Below are 19,062 nucleotides of genomic sequence, written 5' to 3' on the forward strand. Positions count from 1 at the left end.
GCCAAAACTTCCAGCTATGCATCAGTTTTGTGACGTTTTGTCTCTTTACTCTGAACGCGACACTCTTTCATAGGTCTAAAATGATACAAAGCCTTGGCTCCTATGAATAAAAATAACTAGGTTTCGTCCTTAAAGACATGTAGTCAGAGATGGCTGTAAACCAAAGGTAAATTCTTCATCCAACGGCGTCTTTCTTTTTGATCCTTTATGAACCTCCCCACAATGTTTGTTTTGACCAATCGCTTTGTCCAAGTATCCACCCTGTGTTGTGCTACCTTTCCGGCTACTGGTAAAATAGGGAATTGTCGCGTCGTACTCATTAATCTCACATTTTAAATGTATTTTTGAGCATATATCGGCATGAAGATAAAAAAAATACATATATAAGCATAGTTCATAATATTCAATTCTACTTTACTGTATTACTGTACTGTAGTATTATTTGACCAAGCATCTACTGCATGATTTCAGTCGCTAGTTTAGACATTTCCTACACTGCCTGAAGGCGGCAACAGTTTCCAACGTGCACAGTGGTGACGTTTACCATATCATGATGGCGGTAGCCTGGACTATTTTGAATCCCGTCCCGCTTTAAGTTTACACTGCGTCTGGTCCGAAAAATGTCATATTATACCGACGAGAACATAAAATAAGTGAACCGCTATGATGGATTCCGTCGTGGGGGACGATGTGACCCTCCCCGTTGACATCAACGGAAGGTAAAAAAAAAAAAAAAACGTACCAGTGATAGCTAGAGAGCTAGCGCTAGCATGTTACAGACGTTGCTGTACGTTAGTGGTGCTAACACTAATCCGAACAGTGACTATTTACCGCTGCATGGGCCCCGACTATTAACTGGAACAACACAGAGCCACTTATTGTTGTTCAGTGTTACTGAATTGAGTTACTTTAGGTTTTACCTCTAGTAATTGGCCACATATAGCTTGTTGTGTTGTTCTGTAATGATACATTTATAAAAATGGACTGTTTCTTTCTCTTTTGATTGTAGCGTTAGGTCATCTGACAATTAGAGGATCCTTAGTTTCACATCTGAAATGATGTTTCAGTTGCTCTCTGTGTTGTTGATGTCGATATTTATAATAGGAGGTAGTTACCCGACCTTACTAATAATAGTGAGCTGACGTTAAGTTAATATGATCCACCTTCAGGTTGACATTTGTGTGTTCACCAACATAATTGACTGTCTATGAGGAAAAATGATGGACATCCAAAGGCAACGCGTTGTTGCTTGTTTGTTATAATAATGATAATGATAATAATAATAAATAGAATAATTTACATAATAAATAGTTCAGCGAATATCTCTGCCAGCCAGGGGAGAAAAAAGAGTAGTTTTGGGATGTAGGTTAGACTTACTGAAGGAAAGGGAGACTTAAAAACGTGTGGAGAAAAGCAAAATGACCCAATCTCTCATACAAAGTAGAGCCATGTCAACATTGGTACATAACATAACCCCTGTCACTGACACACTACCGTTATTAGCTATCAATCATATTCATCTCATTGGATGTTGCTGTGATATCACCGCCTTGGTAGTTGACCTGTCATCCAGAGAGTGAAAGAAAGCGGAAATAATCAGAGCCAGTTTACAGCAGCGGGGTTCAGGCTGCAGCAGAGGCAGCAGCGACGTCTCCTTGCACTTTTTTGCACAAAATGTGGAGTTAACATGCCATTTATGTTGTTTGTTTTTTTGTTTTTATTTTTCCCGCGTACTCTCCGTGACATGAGAGAAGAGTGTGATTGTGGTAGGTGAAACCCGTGCAATATCAGCTCTGCTTTATATGTAGTGCTGTTGGTGTATAGATTGAGCTGGATGTAGCTAGTCTATAGCTCTTCCTGACAGACTAGTTCAGTGCAGTAACCATCTATGTGTTTGAGTTTTGTATGTGTTTGCATTTGCATAGGTCTGCCTTTTAAACCTCCTTGCCCAGCTGTGTTCTGTGTAAACGCGACCAACCAGGTGGTTAGCGTGCCTCAGTAATCCAAGATGTTAGCTGATATGTGTGGTGTAAATTACTTATTCCGTAATTCTGAAACCTGATTCACTTAACTCGTTTAGTTTCTGAATTATAGCAATGTTGTATATTGCGAGTGGCTTCACATATTGTTGCTGTCGTTGTTTCATTAACTACAGTAAATGATATTGTTGTAAGCTGCGTCCATGTTTGTCACTAGCAGCTGAAACAAAATGAGAAAATAAAAGAGGAAGTAAGTGTTTACAGGCTCTTACATTGTTTCCAGTGGGTGCTGGAGGGGTTACTGTTACTACAACTGCAGCACTGACTTCATCTACAACACAGACACTTGATGTGTTTTAATGTCATCCATGCTTTTATGAGGGCGTTTTATTTGGGAGAGTTGCTATGGAAGTTGTTCCACATGTTTATGTTTCAGTGCTTTTGCTCTTATCATGACTTTTGTTTTCGAGTGCTTCCTCTCCATTTACACAGGAAGGGGTTTGCTTGGCATGTGAAACCTCAGTGATGCAATAATTGTCAACACGTTTTTCTCTGACCCTCAGCGTTTTAAATGTGCTCCTGCTGTTCATATTCCCCATGTTTTATTGTTTCATGTTGTATGGCATCATTAATAATCTATATGTAGAGTCCATAACCACACAAAAAAAAAGCCTGGTTTCAACTTTTAAGACTGAGGAGGAGGCAAAGTAATTTCACTTGGCCTTCTACCTCCTTTTCTTCAATGTGACATCTTGGTTTATGATTGTTGAATTTGTAGTGTGCCGAGTTTTAAACTAGGACAGAGATGGGGAAGAGCTTTGTTATTATGGTTTACGTTTGCAGTTTCACACCATTGAAGCTTTAAATAAAGTGTAAATTTGGCAGGGATGTTCCCAGAGTTTCCAGAGTCACAATGTGCTGGGAAAAGGACTGAAACAAGGCAAGAATCATATACTCATCACATTTTCTGTAGAAACATAAAATACCAAATTGAAGTTCTGCTTTAGTTAAACTAGTAAACATTCATATTATCATTTTATGGTACTGTTTTTCTTTTAGATCAATGTGCTGAGATCTATGTACTAAAACCATGCAGCATATCAATATTTCTGAACAGCAAAGACAGAAATATTGATCTTCAGATCTATGCCGAGGGAAATAGTAGAGAAGCCAGAGCCACTGTGCTTCCACTGCCATGGGGGTGAGGTATGGGAGGAAGTCATTCAACGCAGGACATCATATTATTAGCCACAAAGGTCGGGGTCGAGGAACATGAGCTCAGCTTGGACTCAAATGGTTCATGTTTTTTGTTTGTGCCAGTAATTTCCCTCTGAAAACCGAGTTTAAAGAAGGAATTTGTTCTCGTTTTGATAACTGGCATCGCTATATGTGCAAGTTGTGTCATCATGTCAGTGCAGCCCTTATTCCTTTTAGTATTATTGTGACCCAGATGCTTGTTGCTGATGTTTGGTGCATTGTACTTTGTCTTTGAGTGACGCCACAGTCCCATCACTGTGTGATGCGTAGCTGATCGGAGCCACAGTAGTCTACTTGTCCACCAGTGAAAGCCTTGTCCGCTTGTCCACTGGTTTGTCTGTTTTTCTCTCCTCCTCCTCCTCTGTCTGAACATGAGAGCTAGGCTGCCACTGGCACATGCTCTCACACTCTCATATACACACACACACACACCGAGAAGAGGCTCTGACTGCCAGAGTGGATGTAAATGAAGCAGCGAGTCATTCTTAAGCTATTTTTGGAGTGTCCTCAGGGCTCAGTAGAACTGGCCAGCGTGAGTAATGCATAAAGACCTCACATTGGTGTTTTTGAAAACCATAATAATCAGAAGATGTGTGTGTACATTGAGCTTGGATAGGCAGCAGAGCTTGCTTTGGTTTCTGTGATGTTTTATTAACGTGAATTGTCTCATTTTATGTCCAATCGGGCTTAAATTGATGGCGATCCCTTCTCTACATATTCAGTGTAATTGTGCTGCATCGTTAACAACATGGTTTTGTCCCCAGCTGCAGACTGCCAGACTCCATAGATGCTGGAGAATACTCTACAGACAGCATGACAGGTACAGTAGGACTTTCCTTTTCTTGCTCAGGTGTGACTCCCCCCTCGCCCCCTCACCCCCTGTGTATTAATTAATGCTGCTGTTGAATTGTTGCTGTTTCCTCCCCCGGTTGTGTCTCCAAAGCTGTGGTAAAGGGATTGGCTGGGTGATCTTCATTAGCTCATCAAATTTCTAAATTCACACACAAAGCTTTTCTTGCGTGCCAAGTTACTACATAGTCAGAGTTGGAGCCTTACACACAAACCACTAAACAACTAATTTATAAATATAGGGCTGGCATCTGCAGCGTACTGTCAAGTCAGCTGTGATGATAAAGCCATAGCGACGCGCAGACAAACACTGACAACTACAGTCTTATGCTTGGATCTTTCAACTGCAAAGTAATATTGTTCTCAGACTCAGCCTATTATGTATGAGTATGTATTGGGCCATTGTGGGAAATATTTCAGGTTTACTTAACAGCATTTTCACATGATTTATAGATTAATGTCATCAAGAATCCTGATCCATCAGCTATTCACTTTTTTTTGGACAATAAAAGAATATCTATAAATGTTGATGATTGTTAGGACTAGACCAATAATTTGTCTTTGATGTAGATGGCCAATCAGTAACAAGAAATGTTCTTGTTCTATTCTGCCAAAACTGTTTTGAGGTAAATTTTCCCTTTGGTGAACTCTCTCTGTAGTTTTCCCTACGCATATCTACCTCAAAATACAGAAATCAAGCCCCAATGGCATTTTCAAAAACTATTTGGCTCACAGAATCAGTGAAAATAAGGTAAAAGCTGAAATTACAGAATTATCCTTTAGTTATAGAACTTGATTCTAACGCCAATATCATATTTCCATCCTCTGCAGCAGGTATAACTACTGCTCATTCTGCTGTGTAGCTGCCCATCTTTCACTTTCGGTTACTTGTAGCTTCTTCTCAGTTGTGGCCTCAGTAGTATTGTCATGACAGCAGCAGCACATTAGATCCACTCGTGCTTATTTAACTGCACTGAAGGCAACACTGTCACAAGCAACATCTAAAACGTGCATGAACACTCAGGTGGTACTACATGTGTCTGTGGTGCTGGAGCTTTTCCTGTTAGGCCATCACACGATGAATCAGGAGTCAGTGTTGTGAAATGTCTTGTTGACGAGTGTTACATGATCAGCTGCTGGCTGCTTTCAGCCGGTCTAAACACGGCAGTTGTCCAGGAACGAATGGTTTCACCTCTGTTGCCTCTGCATTGAAAAACAAAGACCACTCTTTTTTTTTTTTATCGATCTCTCTAAGATAAACAGACTGAAGAGAGCCGAGAGGATGAGTTGCTCTTGTAAGCAGACAACGTCCTTCATGTCAAAGAGACTAACTGTTCAACTCAAATGAGTAAAATCAAATACTTTGTTGTTTTTTACAGCTCCAACCTTCCCTGACAAGATGTCACCCATCAAAGCCCTCACCATGAAGGACTATGAGAATGTGAGTCATTTGCATCGAGGTTATATCTTCTTATATGTCTGACTTGTTGGCACAGGCTTCATGCATTAATGTGAATGAGTTTGTCAGTATGAGGTCATGCAGCCAGCTTTCACCCCACCACAACAAACAGGTTATTATGATTTATTAAACCTGATCCCCAGTCTGACTAAAACGTAGCCACGCTGACCATTTATGGAGATTTAGTGATGAGGAGTGTTTGTGGGAGGAGGGTTGAGGTAGGCCGAAGCCTATATTTCAGCATTTGAGAGGAATGCATGCTCAGATTTTTGGCTTGTGTTGCCTGGCTGACTGCACGATCCGGGGTTTACGGAGGGGTCTAGACTTCTACCTCCTCCCTTTTGACGGTCAACCAACCCCAACCCCCATTACCAGATGTATGCTGCTCTGAGCCCGGAGCACAATGATGCACAGTCTACTTCACACACATAAGCACCCAAACACACAGGCATGAAGGCCTCCTCTTCATTTTAACAATAACCATACACATGGTCCCTTTCTGCCATGTAAACATGTCGTCCTGGTTTCTCCCCCAGATAAAGTGCTGGACTTCACTTATGTTATTCTTTGACTCAAATTATTTGTCTTATCCCGGTTTTATTATCATAAGATTTAAGTGAAGGACATTCAGATTTTATTTGGACCGAGACAGAGACTAAAAATGTTTTCATTCAAGTTTTCAATAAAAATGTTATCTGTTGTTGTTGAATTATTTTCCTGCAGGATATTAAAATGTTTCTTTAATCTGCAGCAAATCACAGCTCTGAAGAAAGAGAACTTCAACCTGAAGCTGCGCATTTACTTCATGGAGGAGCGCATCCAGCAGAAGTGTGACGACTCCACTGAGGACATATTCAAAACGGTGTTGTATTTACTTTGATAAGCAAAAAACTGTGCTTAAACCTTCTGTGTCTTTGTCTTTGTCATATGTCGACCCCCATGTTGCATGTGACTCAGCTTTTCCTACCGCGGCCAAATGAGATCACAAATTCAGCCACAACAACAGCTGGGTTTTGTTCAACTAAAATCCCACTTTTATGATCTTAGAGCAGCCGTCTGCCTTTTCATTGTTGTTACCTTTTTGGAGTGAGATGTAAGCCCATTGGAATCTCATTAGGCCCACTTGTGTTTCTTATCTTCTCTTCTTTCTAGCGAATTTGAGAAGTGAAGTGTCATGAAAGAATGTTATCTTAATGTACACGCTCCAAGATAAACCCTGACTTTTATTAGATCAGTCATATTAATTACCAGTGCAACTCAATCTTTATAATATCCTTTCTCAGTTTGTGCCAGTGCTTTTGTGATTACTACAGATGTGCAACATGTGCTGTAATGGCCTGAATGTTGTCTGTTTATAGAATATTGAGCTGAAAGTGGAGTTGGAGTCCATGAAGAGGGAACTGGCAGAGAAACAGGAGCTACTTGTTTCTGCATCGTAAGTATTGTGACCTTTACTTCCCTATAGTGTTCATATTCATTGTCGGCTAGGTTCACCAACAGCGTCATTTTAGCTGGAACCTAAATCACATTGGTATAGTTGTCTCTCAGTGCAACTTAAAGCTAATCTGGGGAGACTGCTAAGCATCTGCTCAAAGATTGTAGGCCAAACACTTGAGACAATTTAAAGAGCTGCATATACGAGACGAATGCTGTCCCAAGCAGACAATATTTTGTCCGACTCAACATGTTTCATTTGAACTATACAGGGACATATAGAGTCCCTATAGCTGGATTAAATAGACTGAGGAACTCTTTTATTCCTCAGTCTGTTAAAATGTTGAATCAGTTGGGTTCGTTAGGGCACTGAATAGCTGTTAGTGTAGGGACTTGGAGGCACTGCAGCCACTTTGATGTTACGTATATAGCACGTCACATGCCTGATGTTTGTCTTGTGTTATATTTTTTTAATGTTTAATATTAATGCAACTCAACATGGAATTCTAGTCTATATGTGCACATTAACCTTATCTCCCTTTGAATGTTTTTTTAGGAAAGCGTTGGAAAGCCTGGCTGGTCGAGAGTCGGGAGAACCCCAGCGTGTTAGGGATCAAGCTCAGAGAGAGATTGATGCACTTCGAGATGCATTTAGCAAGAGGATAGCTGACCTGGAACAGGTGAGTTTACCAGAGATATTGTTTTGATATACTTTTCTGAGAGCATTTTTTATGTTGTCTGTTGCTTTCAAAACTTACAGTACCCTATATATTGTTGTATAAAGTGCTCATGTGTTTGTTGGTGGACACAATCTGCAGATTTGTTCACATTATTTTGCTGAAAACGCAGAAAAAGTTGTCAAGGGTTGGACTCTGATTTCAACTAAATGCTTCATATGATGTTTTTGCCTCTCGTCAGTCTCTGCAAACAGCGGAGGATGAGGTGGAGAAGATGGCAGCCATCGCTGAGCAGGAAAAGCGTAAGAACATTAACATGGAGAAGCAGCTTCAAGCTCTGGGTCACCCAAACACCTTCACCCCCGTCCCAGTCCCAGTCCCCAGCCCCGTCCAGGACCTGCAGCAGGCCCTGCAGGAGAAAGACAAGTAGGGACACAAAAGAGATGAGCTCACACACACAATCACTCTTTTTTTTGATGGTGTGAAGAAATAAATGTTTCCAATATGTTTCTTTTCACACCAGTATCATAGAGCAACTCAGGACATCTTTAAAGAACCAGGAAGCTTTGATCCATCAGCAGAAAAGTGCAGACCAACAGACTGATGCACCGGCAGCTGAGTGTGTTAAAGAGTTGTCTGAACTCATCGCAAAGAAAGATCAGGAACTTGAGGTATGACTTTCATATCTTGGATAAAATTATTTTTATTCATTAGTTGTTTTGAGATTAGATTCAGCATATTCAGCATTCAGAAATATGTAATCCCCACTTTAATACCAGTTACTAAATTCAGCACTGCCTAAAATATGAAACAACATTTGAGTGACCTTTTGCTTTCTCCCCTCAGGCTCTCAGGGACGAGCTACAGAACAAGAAGGACAAAAGCCCACCGGACCATCAGGTTGGTGTTGTTTGGATATTTACTCTAAATGTGTGTGTGTGCGCCAAAAAATGACTACTGCGCAGTGACCCTGACTTCTGGCCGACCACGAAGACTGTGTTTCATTTGGCTTCTTTCCAACTCTTCCAACCTCCACTTAATTTTTTTTCGTTTCAATCTTTTTTGGTTGTTGTTTCAGTCATTCCCGCTGGGAGACTTTTTATGACAGTCATTGTTATATCATTGTTGCCTCAAACCAAAAGCTAACCCATTCAGATGTGCATTATGTGGGAAGTCTTTCAAACTTCAACAGATGACCGTGGGTTTTGTTCAGAGTAGATGTGGATTGTCCGTGTTGTTCTGTCAACATTTGTTTTTGCCATGTGCCTCTTTTACTTTGGTTCCATGGTTACGTAATAAGACAGGGTGCTTGCGTTTTTCTTTTTCTTGTTAATCTTGGGGCTTTAACTAGTTCTTAAGTGTTGATTTCACAACAGGAAGCTTACAACATTATTACTGTCAGGGAAAGGAAGGAGTTTGAGGCAGTAAGAATTGTCTTTTTTGGTGCTTCTTGATGATCAATGATGTTTTGCCTGACATTAACTTGAAGTCTTTAACATCTCAGTATCTCATAATCCTTGAAATGATTTAGTAAATCTGCAAAACAGCATCTTAATTCATTATTTTATCTTGTCTTTATAGTTGTTTTATCAGCTATTTGTCTTTCTCTGGGTCTGCTGGCTGAATATTATGACACATAAATGAAAACTTTGCGGGTCTGATTGAGCTGAGATGTGTTTTATGCTAAATGAATGGTCGTTAAATGTCTAACTAACCTAGTTTGAGCCCATTGTGTAGACACAATGAGAATGTGGAACATACTTTGAAAAGAGCATCAAAGCATTACATAGGCTGTTGGTGAAAGTCCTGCTTTGCTAATGTTGAGAATAGAAAGCTCTTAGTTGGGCAGTGGCCATGGTTCTTCGTCAGGCCTTGCCGTCTGGACTCAGGTCACAGTGTTAAGACTGGATTACCACGCTGTCTGGAGACAGTTCCTCTGAGAGTTATTTATGGCCGCCCTTCTTTATTTAAGAAAACAAAACAGTACAATTTAGTGTTGTCAAATGTGAGTAAAGAAATGTGCATGCAAAGGATTTTAGAGAGTTAAAGATTTTGTCCATCTGAGATGTTTTGGGGGATGACAAAGCTGTAATGGAATGAATGACAGCAATGTTTGCCAGAAAACTCCTCCTCTACTCTTATAGGAGATTTTTAAGAAGCGCTGCCTATCAGAATTGACTATGTGTCCCTAAAGAATCACTGGCTGCTGTCTCTAACAGAGAGATCTCTACCTGACCTCTGGAGAGTCGCCATTATTGAGTTGACCTTCATACCTGATGTCCTCATGGTGGCATTTGGGCGTAGGCTTTCTAGAGATGGTCTGGCACTGGCCCGGACACAGATCACTGCAGCGCTCCTAGAGGATTTGATCTGATTGAATGCGTGGGGGAGAGTGGAATAGAGGCGGGAGCAGGGATTATCAAAGGCTTAGGGCTTACTGTGCCCTGCACTCTGCGCTTCTCTTGCTGATGCAGTGAGAGAAAATGATAGATGTCTCTTCCATGGCTGCCAGGCTGACGGTTGAGTTTGTTTCTCAATGAGAGGCTTTTTGGACTCGAATCAAGCGGGTGAGTCTGGAAGATACAAGGTGTCATGAAGGACCCGTGTCGTATATGTGGCGTCCGTCTGGTCGGTAGCCAGTGCCGCTGGATCTTCAGCTCGTCGGCACAGAGGAAGCTGCAAATCATCTTGTCCCATGTGCTGGGCTGGGAGGTGACTCGTGACGGCCGTGGAGAGTTCCTCTGCGGGAAGTGTGTTTTCCAGCTGGAGAAGGTGGTGCAGTGCGACATCAACGTCAGCCAGCTGCAGGACGAGCACAACAGTCAGGTGCAGAAGCTGCAGGCGGAGAAAGAACACCTCATCCAGTGCATCGTCCACATCTACAAAAGAAACAACCCAAGCTTGGGCAAGAACGACGGGGAGGGCGCCAGCTGCAAGTCTCCACCTGATGACGAGGCGATATGTCAGCTGTCGTCTGAAGTGCAGCAGTTCAGGGAGATTGGAAGCGGTCTGTCGGGGAATCGAATGAGAAGATGCGTGAGTCTGGATAGAATTGCTAATAAAGAGCCGTTCCCGGGGCGCTCCAGCCTCAGGAGCAGCCGGCTCGGTTCAGGTGCGTGGCTTGATGGCTCTATGAAGAACTTCGGTCTCCGTGGTACACGCCAGCGTTCGCAGAGCATATACTTTGACCTGGTCCAACGCAAGGGCACGCTGCCTAGACCCGGATACAAGGGTCTCTCCGCATCCCTGCAGTCCCTGACACGAGAGATTTCCTCAGAGGCTCCTCCAGACCCTCCACCGAAACTAAAACTCAGGGAGCCCAAGGTGTTCGCCGCTAGACGTGTCACCACTGGCGACCCAGAAGGAACGGCTCAGGCCAAAGCGCTGCTCCACAGCTCCCCGACTCAGCCGTCTGTGATCTCCGACTTGATCCAGCTCCTGCGTTGCATTTCCAAGCAACAAGTCTCGGCCCCCGCAGGGAGCCGCATCCCCGTCCTGAAGAGGTTTAGCACCGGCCACCTCAACCCCCGAACCAAACGCAGACACAGAGAGGCAGAATGGAAATCTCTGCACGACCTTACAGAGGAATTCGATGACGAATACGCCTCTATCAAAGTGGAGGTAGTTCTTTTCACTAATTCCAGCTCGGCAAGCCAACTGTGGCACTGGTAATGAGCTCAGCTGTGGTGGCAGACAACAGCTTTGTTGCTAAACATACCTGCAAGTATTAATTATTACATTTCTCTTTCCCTTCCCATGTTTGTGTTCTTTCTGGATTTGCTGAGAAGAAGAGCGAGGTTAGCCGACTGGAGTCCGTCAACAGGCACCTGACCGAAGAGCTCACACAGGCGAAAAGCAGCAATGAGAACATAACAAAAACATTGGAGGACACTCAGACTCAGAACAAGGTACACAGAGATGACTAAATCAAAACAACTTTTAAGGATTTTTTGCCAAAAGAGTGTTTGTGTTGGATAGAGGGGTTTATTTTTCTAAATAATATCTTAATTTTATGTAAACAGACCCTGTCAGGAAGGTTGGAGGAGAAGGAGAATGAACTCAACTCGGAGAAGAAAAACGCTCTGAAACGAGACAAAACAATCCAGGGGCTGAGCCAGGTCCTCAAAGAAAAGGAGAAAGAGGTGAGTTTGGTGCTGTATTTGATCTGTTGTGGTCGCTGTAACAGCTGTTATTACGAAACTTCCAACCTGTCTGTGGTTTCTGTGTAGTCTGTGTTATGCAATGCGCTAACACCAACCTGTCTGTCTTTCTCTGTGTATTGCGCAGATTGCAGAACTGTGTCATGAGATTGAGGACAGGGATGATGCTTTGGCCAAGGCCAGAGAGGCGGCACACAAAGCCCAACTGCAGAAATACCAGGCAAGCTTCGCACCTTGTTATACAGAACCAAACCTTGGCTCTGTATAATCATGTAGATTATATATATACTTCATTTCTGTGTGTGCATGATTTTGCTGAGAATATAAGAGCTGATGTTAAAGAAACAATGAAGAGAATCTATCTTATTGGCTAATTTAAAAAAAATGGAGCCTCTGCAAATTGTCTGTAAAGATAAATATTTGTTGCATATCTCCTCCAGGGAGTAGAAGAACATCAAAATCTATTAATGGCAAAGCAAACAGAGCTGGCTCAACTCCAGGGGGATCACCATGTCAAGGTGCTGGAAGGCCAGAAGTTACAGCGTGCCCTGGAAAGGAAAGAGCAAGAGCTGGGCGACTTGCAGCAATCGAAGGACCAACTGGAGGTGGAACTGGAGGACCTGCAGCAGCAGAAGAAGAAAGGAGACAAGGCCCTAAATGTAAAGACAAGCAGGAGGATATTTCCAATAAAGCCATCTGGCAGTCTACATCCTCTGCTCAGCAATCTGTCCCCTTATATGTTTCTGCTTCCCCCCCCCCACCAGGATCTGAACAATCAGCTGAAGAAGCTGAGCGGTGAGATTGGGGAGAGGGAGAACGCTCTGGAGCAGCAGTACCAGGAGCTGCTGGATCAAACCAAAAGGAAACTGCAGGCCCACGAGGTCACCATCGGCCGGTTGACGTCCACTCTGGCTGACAAAGAGCAACAGCTACAGGTGAAGCAGCGACATGAAACTTTTAAGTATTTCTAGATCAAATTAAAACATTTTGTGTTTATTAATGTGCTTTCTTTGTGTTCACCAGGAGTACATAAACATGGTCAGAGACTTTGAGCAAAGTAAAAGTCCAGGGGGAAACGACAGTGTGCTCTCCAAGCTGCGGCAAAGACTAAAAGAGAAGGAGAAAGCTCTGGAGGTGTGGATTCCTTCTGTGTAATCGTCTCACCATGGTGAATATAATTTGATTTTGACAACCTTTTGTTTGCTTTCTCACAGCAAGCGCTGGATGAGAAGTTCGCTGCCATTGAGGAAAAGGACAATGAGATTCACCAGCTGCAGCTGTCTCTGAGGGAGAAAGAAAGAGATCTGGATAGGCTAAATAACCTAATCTCTCACAATGAGGAAACCATCAATGTGAGTAACTATCACCAGAAAAAGGCTAAAAATGTGAATTTTGTGGTTTTTAGTTGGACTTCAATTCCATTAATCTGTGTGTCAATTCCTCTGATTTTAGAGTTTTGACAGTCTGATCAAGGAGAAGGATGTGGAGCTGCAACATCTTGCGAACACTCTGAAAAACCTGCGGAGAGCCAAGCAAGATGTTGAAGATAATCTCAACAGGTCGCTAAGGGAGAAGGACGCCATCATCAGCCAGCTTCGGCTTTCTCTGGAGGGCAAGACAAAGGACATGGATGTTAGTTGACAAATACCTCTGTTCTTGTTTACAGCAGTTCTTGTCAGATGTGTATTGTTCATGTTTCGTCATTCAAACCTGAGCTGCCTAACCTTACATGTGTCTTCTGCTCTGTTTACCTTTGTAGGAAATGGCCGAGTCCATGCTTAGCCAGTCACAGACTCATGCGCGTGACCTTGCTGAACAGATGGGCCAGAGGTTAAAGGTCACAGAGGCCATGTTGGCAGAGGCTGTGAAGGACAGGGAGCGGCTGGTTGCTGACAATGAGAGCGCCGTGGAGGGACTCCTGGCTACAATTAGCAGCAAGGACCAACTTCTCAAGGTCAGCAGCTCATAATGAAAAAGAACGTCACTGGTATTCTTAGTGAATCATTCAGGGAAACTGATTTATCACCTGTAAACGTCCTCATTCAGCCTCTTTGATCGCTTTGATCCGCTCTTTTGTTCAGGACTCCGCCGAGCACTACAACCGCATGTTGTCGGAGCGTACTCAAGAGATCCAGGAACTGAAGAAGCAGCTGTCTGACAGGCAGCAGCAGCTTGCCACTGCTGAGAAGCAGAGCTCCAGAACGGCCCAGGAGGGTTGTTTGGAGACTGCAGATCTCAGAGCTGCGCTTGCTGAAAAAGACAGCCTCATCAATGTAAGCTCCTCTGGGATACTACTACACAGTCACTCAGCTGTAAAATGTGCTTGACTTGGAAGCCTAACAAGGAGAGGAAATCAAAAGTCACAAAGAAAATGACCTTTCCTACATTGTGATTTCAAATTACTCTGTGACTCTTCTGAAACCTGGTGTATGTATTAGGTTTATGTTTCTGTTTTACATGGCTGAGTGAGCAAGCTTTACACCTTTTTTTTTTGTGGTAAATTTGCAGAAGCTTCTGCTGCGTGGTCAGGAGAGAGACCAGATCCTGATAGAGATGAGGCAGAGGGAGGAACCAGATCATGTGTTGGAGCTAAAACACACAATCCAGATCATGCAGGAGAAGCTGGACGAGAGGGAAGGTAAGGCCTTTAGACCTTTTACACCTGCTCACTGGAAATTTCTCAATAAAAATAATACATGTCAGTCCTACATCTGATTCTATTATGTCTGCGCTGCAGCTGAGCTGTCCAGGAGGAATAGTGAGGATAACGTGGAGAGCATTCCCCACTCCAAGAAGACAGTCGTCATCCTGAAGAAGGAGCTAGCTCAGAAAACTGAGGCACTTAACAAAGCTCTGAAGAGGGAAAATGAACTGAAGGTCAGTTGGTTATATGTATTTAATTATGTCCATAATCTGGATACTGTCGTGTCTTTGTTTTTTCAAATTAATACCTTTTATTATATTACATACAGCACAATTTGATCTCAAGTGGGCCAGACCACTTAAATAATAGTAGAATAACCTATAAATAATGAGAACTCTAAATGTTTCCCTTTGTTTCAGTGCAAAGAAGTACATTATTAAATGTTTACACCTTTTACAGTTATATTCTGAACAACCTGAAATTATTTTTTGAGAAAAAATGTGCAATTTAAACAATATTATGCCTCTTTTGTCTTCAATGTAATTTTCACTCTTGGCAAATTCATCCCTCATTCATCCCCGTGGGCCGCACGTTTGACACCCCGTGTTATTTCCTCCATCCAGATTTCCCTGGCAGAGCTAGAGTCACTGATATCTGAGCTGGAGGGTCGCACTGAAGGCCAAGCTGCTAATATTGAGTCTCTGACTGCCACTCTGAAGACCAAGGATGAGATTATCAATGTGAGGATCCTCTCATTCCATTCACAGACTCAGACACAGCAGCTTTGAATAAGGAGCTTTTGATCTTTTGAACTCCGTGACCCCTCCGGCAGTCTGATCTCTCTCATGTTTCCCTTTTGTCTCTGAGCAGGTTCTTCACCAGCGGCTCGGTCAGAGAGGGGACAGCCGGGCTGATCATACTCTGGATCAGGTCATTGGCTCTGACATGGAAAGATCATTCCCTGGGCTCCCACAGAGAGAGAGAACTATAATTGGTGGAGACAGCCAGCAAGAGGTAAACTAACCACTTTACATACTTTTCTGCTGAATAAACCAAAAACAGAAACCTTTTACGTCACTTCATGCTCTGTTGTCTGCCCCCTTATTGTTTTTTATTTTTTATTGTTTCTATTTGTTTTATTATCAATACTGCTGATTATGGTTTTACGCTTTTATCCTGACTGTTTTATCTCACTCGCAAAGCAGAACAGGTTTTTTGGTTTTATGTTTTTCTAAATGTTTGTGATGACGGTGTTATTTTTACTTGATCTGTAAAGCACTTTGTAACTGTGTTTTGAAAGGTGCTATACAAATAAAGTTTATTATTATTATTATTATTATTATTATTATTATTATTATTATTATAATATTAAAACCATTGCTTTTTTATTTTCTGTCTCTTTGAAGGTTTTGCCCAACCTTATAGCCCTGCAGCAGGAGCAAGATGCTCTGAACAAAGCTCTAAGAGCTGAACAGCAGCTCTACTCAAGCCTGGTCAGGACTGTGAAGGAACAGGACAGGTAGGGGAAATGTTCACAACAACGAAGTATCATTGCAATGAAGTGAAAAAAGAAAAGAAAAAAAAGATGCAAGTACATTTTATGGATGAATAAATCTTACTTTGAGTATATATGCGTGTGTGTTTTGCAGTGCCCAGCGTCTCCATGCTCTGCAGCTGGAACTGACAGCGGTGCAGCTCCTCCGGCAGCAGCTCGAGGACAGCATCAAAACTAACGAGGAACTGAGGGACGACCTGGAGAGAGAGATACACAGAGCCAGACTGAGAGAAGGTGCAGTGCAAACACACTGGGTGGTAGATGACAGCGGGGAGTGACAGAAACAAAAAGTCCAAAATAAGAACACATGAAAGGAAAACAGAAAAAGAAACCTGAATTCGGTAGAATGGTTAGGAATACATACATCCATAGCTCCTAGTGAACATATATACAGTACACACATACACACACACCTGTCCTCATTGTTCCGTGTGTTTGGTCCAATAATAACTCCTTTCTTCCATGTGTCACTTCATTCTGCATGTACACCTGGTCCCATCACTCCTCCACTCTGTTCTCTCTCTGTTTACTTCACTAGTTCTTCACATCGTCACCTCCTCATCTGCATGTGTTTGTCCTGTTTTCTCTCACTCTTCAAATGTAAAGGCTTCACACTTGTCTATACTGTTTCCTACTTTGTCTGTCCTTTTTATTTATATAAAAATAATGTGAATAAAGGCTGCTGTGGCCTCTCTTCTCTCTGTTTCCCATTAACACTGTCTGCTTGTTTTGACTCATCCATTAAATCATTTGGTTGTCCGTTGACTCTAACACCTCTCTCTCTTAACATCACCTCTGGTTATTAATGCAACCCATCCAACCATCTGTGACATGAATTAGATCAGTTGCATAAGCATGTCATTATATAACATCTATAGAAAGGTATTAAATGTAATTGTACAGACATAGAATGACAGAGTATCTTAATGTTGAGTAGCTACTCTGAAATTAATCCTAACAGAAAATCCTAACCTTATTGTCTTATGACGTCACATAGCTAATGTAGTTAGTGCTGCGGGTGTAGTGTGACATCATGATGCAGCTTTGAGACTGATTACAAGCGTCACTGTGCATTCAGTTAGTCGTCTAAGCCAAATGACTTCAGTGTCTGTCCACATGCATGTGCACGCTGCGTGTGTGTGTGCATGTCAAGTGCATGCTCATCCCCCCGCCCCCGTCTAAACAGAGCCAGGTGTATAAATAGGTCAGCTGTAAGTAACAGGCCCACGGCTCACATTCACACTGAATGCAAAATAGATGTTGCCACAGTAATCATCACTGATGAGGTTTCCACTTCTTTTAGTGATATAATCATTATAATTTGCATACAGCTTTTGCACGTGTGCACAATTACTATATGAAGGCAAACACAAAAACAGACTCTTCTTATATTCTTTGTTTTGTTTTTTGAGTGTTTGTTTATATGGCTATAGATACTTAAATTCTCTTTTCACAATGCAGCCCTTTGACTTATTCAGTAATATTAATGTAAGGATTTGTTGTGTTCAATAAGCATGATAAGATGCATAAAATTAAATCACTGTAAATTGTCCCCAAAACATGTTTAATTCACATTAATTTGGCACAGATGTAAAGTACCATTCATTTTTCTTTTTTGCTTGAAATTACATTGAATTTCTACGGAAACGCATTGCATTCACTTGAAAAAAAAAAAAACTCTGGTTTTTCTGAGTAATTTATTTATTTATTTATTTTTTCAATATTTTTTCAATATTTTTCTGACTTGACGAGATTTCAAAATCCCGCGAGAAGCTCCCACCTGCAAGTAACGTTTGACCGCTGCGGCCAAGCCTCCACTTCTTCTCTAAGATCTATTATATCTTAGATCCATGAGATACTGTACATCCATGGATATGCTCCATTAAAAAATACAGTCGAGCTATCACCGGCATTGTAGATTTTCAAAGGAAACTACCTGTTATTACAGAACGCCACCTCAGAGAGTGTCTGATGTAGCACCTTTATTTTGAAATCAGGCCTTACGTTACTTGCAGGTGGGAGGCGCTTCTCGTTGGATTTTGAAATCTCAATAGCTAAGTCAGAAAAAATTACGGTACCCCGAAAAACGGAAGGAAAAAAATTACTCCGAAAAACAGAAAAAACAAATTACTCAGAAAAAAACAGATTTTTTTTTTTTCAAGTGAGTGCAATACGCTTCCGTACATTTCTGATTTACCTATATATTATATAGCTTTACTGCACTTACACAGAAATGCACCTACTTTGTCACCTAGAGACATTGCTCCTGTGTGTCTCTACAGGTATGGATCACATCGACCCCAAAGAACTTGAGAGCATGAGACACCAGCTGGAAGACGCACAGCGCTGGAACACCTCTCTGCAGGCTCGTCTCGGGGCCATCCAGAACCGTGGAGGAGGGGTTGGAGGAGCCAACGACGGTGGTACGACCAGACCAGAAAGAAAAATACCACAATTTTACATTCCAAGAGTTTCTGCAAGATGGAAGAATTTTTTTTTGTTGTTGTGATTTTAATATATTTTCTGTGCTCTAGGTGACACCTTAAGTTTCATTGGCGATCAGACTTCCTACATGAGTATATGCGTGGGAGATGGACCGGATGACAGCTTGTCCCTACTCTCTCCACAAGAGCTTAAGCAGAAGGTAAATTTTCTTTTTAACAGCATAAAATCTCTTGGGGGTGAAAATATCATCCCTCACTATTTTGAATATATATAGCCTCATAAAAATGATAAGTATGATAGTATCTCAGACTTTCATCAGCTGGAAAATCTGTTACAAAAACAGTTTTACAATCCTGAGAATAGATTTAAAAAATGTGCATCTGTGTTTCAGGTGCTGGACCTGCAGGACTGTGTTAGCAGACTGCAGACTTTGAACAACGAGCTGCAGAACCGAATGTCACTATTGGAGAAGTCGGAGCATGACTCTTACAAGGAAGACAAAGACATAGCCGGCAGTAGCCCCTGGAAACAGGTTAGAAGCCACTAAAGACAGCTGCACATGAAGCGAGCTGTGGCCTCTGAGTTTACTTCCCAGTTTTTCTC

General features: G+C 42.1%; 1 protein-coding gene across 12 annotated transcripts in view; it reads left to right on the plus strand.

Annotated features, from left to right (window-relative positions):
• Positions 1-523: 523 nt before the first annotated feature.
• cdk5rap2 (CDK5 regulatory subunit associated protein 2) overlaps positions 524-19,062 on the plus strand; it is a 37,971-nt gene continuing 19,432 nt past the window's right edge. For 5 of the 12 annotated variants that reach the window (XM_085792982.1, XM_085792986.1, XM_085792983.1 and 2 more), the window contains exons 1-20: positions 10,115-11,276; positions 11,444-11,563; positions 11,678-11,797; positions 11,943-12,035; positions 12,256-12,474; positions 12,580-12,750; positions 12,839-12,949; positions 13,030-13,167; positions 13,268-13,447; positions 13,575-13,769; positions 13,897-14,088; positions 14,324-14,453; positions 14,553-14,692; positions 15,083-15,199; positions 15,330-15,473; positions 15,866-15,978; positions 16,109-16,248; positions 18,297-18,437; positions 18,549-18,658; positions 18,851-18,991. In XM_085792982.1, the coding sequence (XP_085649108.1) occupies positions 10,248-11,276; positions 11,444-11,563; positions 11,678-11,797; positions 11,943-12,035; positions 12,256-12,474; positions 12,580-12,750; positions 12,839-12,949; positions 13,030-13,167; positions 13,268-13,447; positions 13,575-13,769; positions 13,897-14,088; positions 14,324-14,453; positions 14,553-14,692; positions 15,083-15,199; positions 15,330-15,473; positions 15,866-15,978; positions 16,109-16,248; positions 18,297-18,437; positions 18,549-18,658; positions 18,851-18,991 (3,744 nt within the window). In that variant the 5' untranslated portion in view covers positions 10,115-10,247. Of the gene's footprint in view, positions 720-1,559; positions 1,767-3,694; positions 3,769-4,000; positions 4,057-5,464; positions 5,527-6,295; positions 6,407-6,902; positions 6,980-7,534; positions 7,659-7,896; positions 8,082-8,178; positions 8,327-8,501; positions 8,556-10,113; positions 11,277-11,443; positions 11,564-11,677; positions 11,798-11,942; positions 12,036-12,255; positions 12,475-12,579; positions 12,751-12,838; positions 12,950-13,029; positions 13,168-13,267; positions 13,448-13,574; positions 13,770-13,896; positions 14,089-14,323; positions 14,454-14,552; positions 14,693-15,082; positions 15,200-15,329; positions 15,474-15,865; positions 15,979-16,108; positions 16,249-18,296; positions 18,438-18,548; positions 18,659-18,850; positions 18,992-19,062 lie in introns of those variants that run through there. The other 7 variants (XM_085792989.1, XM_085792992.1, XM_085792990.1 and 4 more) reach the window with 4 other exon arrangements.

The sequence above is a fragment of the Trachurus japonicus genome, chromosome 12 (assembly GCF_045865225.1).
Source record: "Trachurus japonicus isolate A0001 chromosome 12, Traja_1.0".
Lineage (NCBI taxonomy): Eukaryota > Metazoa > Chordata > Actinopteri > Carangiformes > Carangidae > Trachurus > Trachurus japonicus.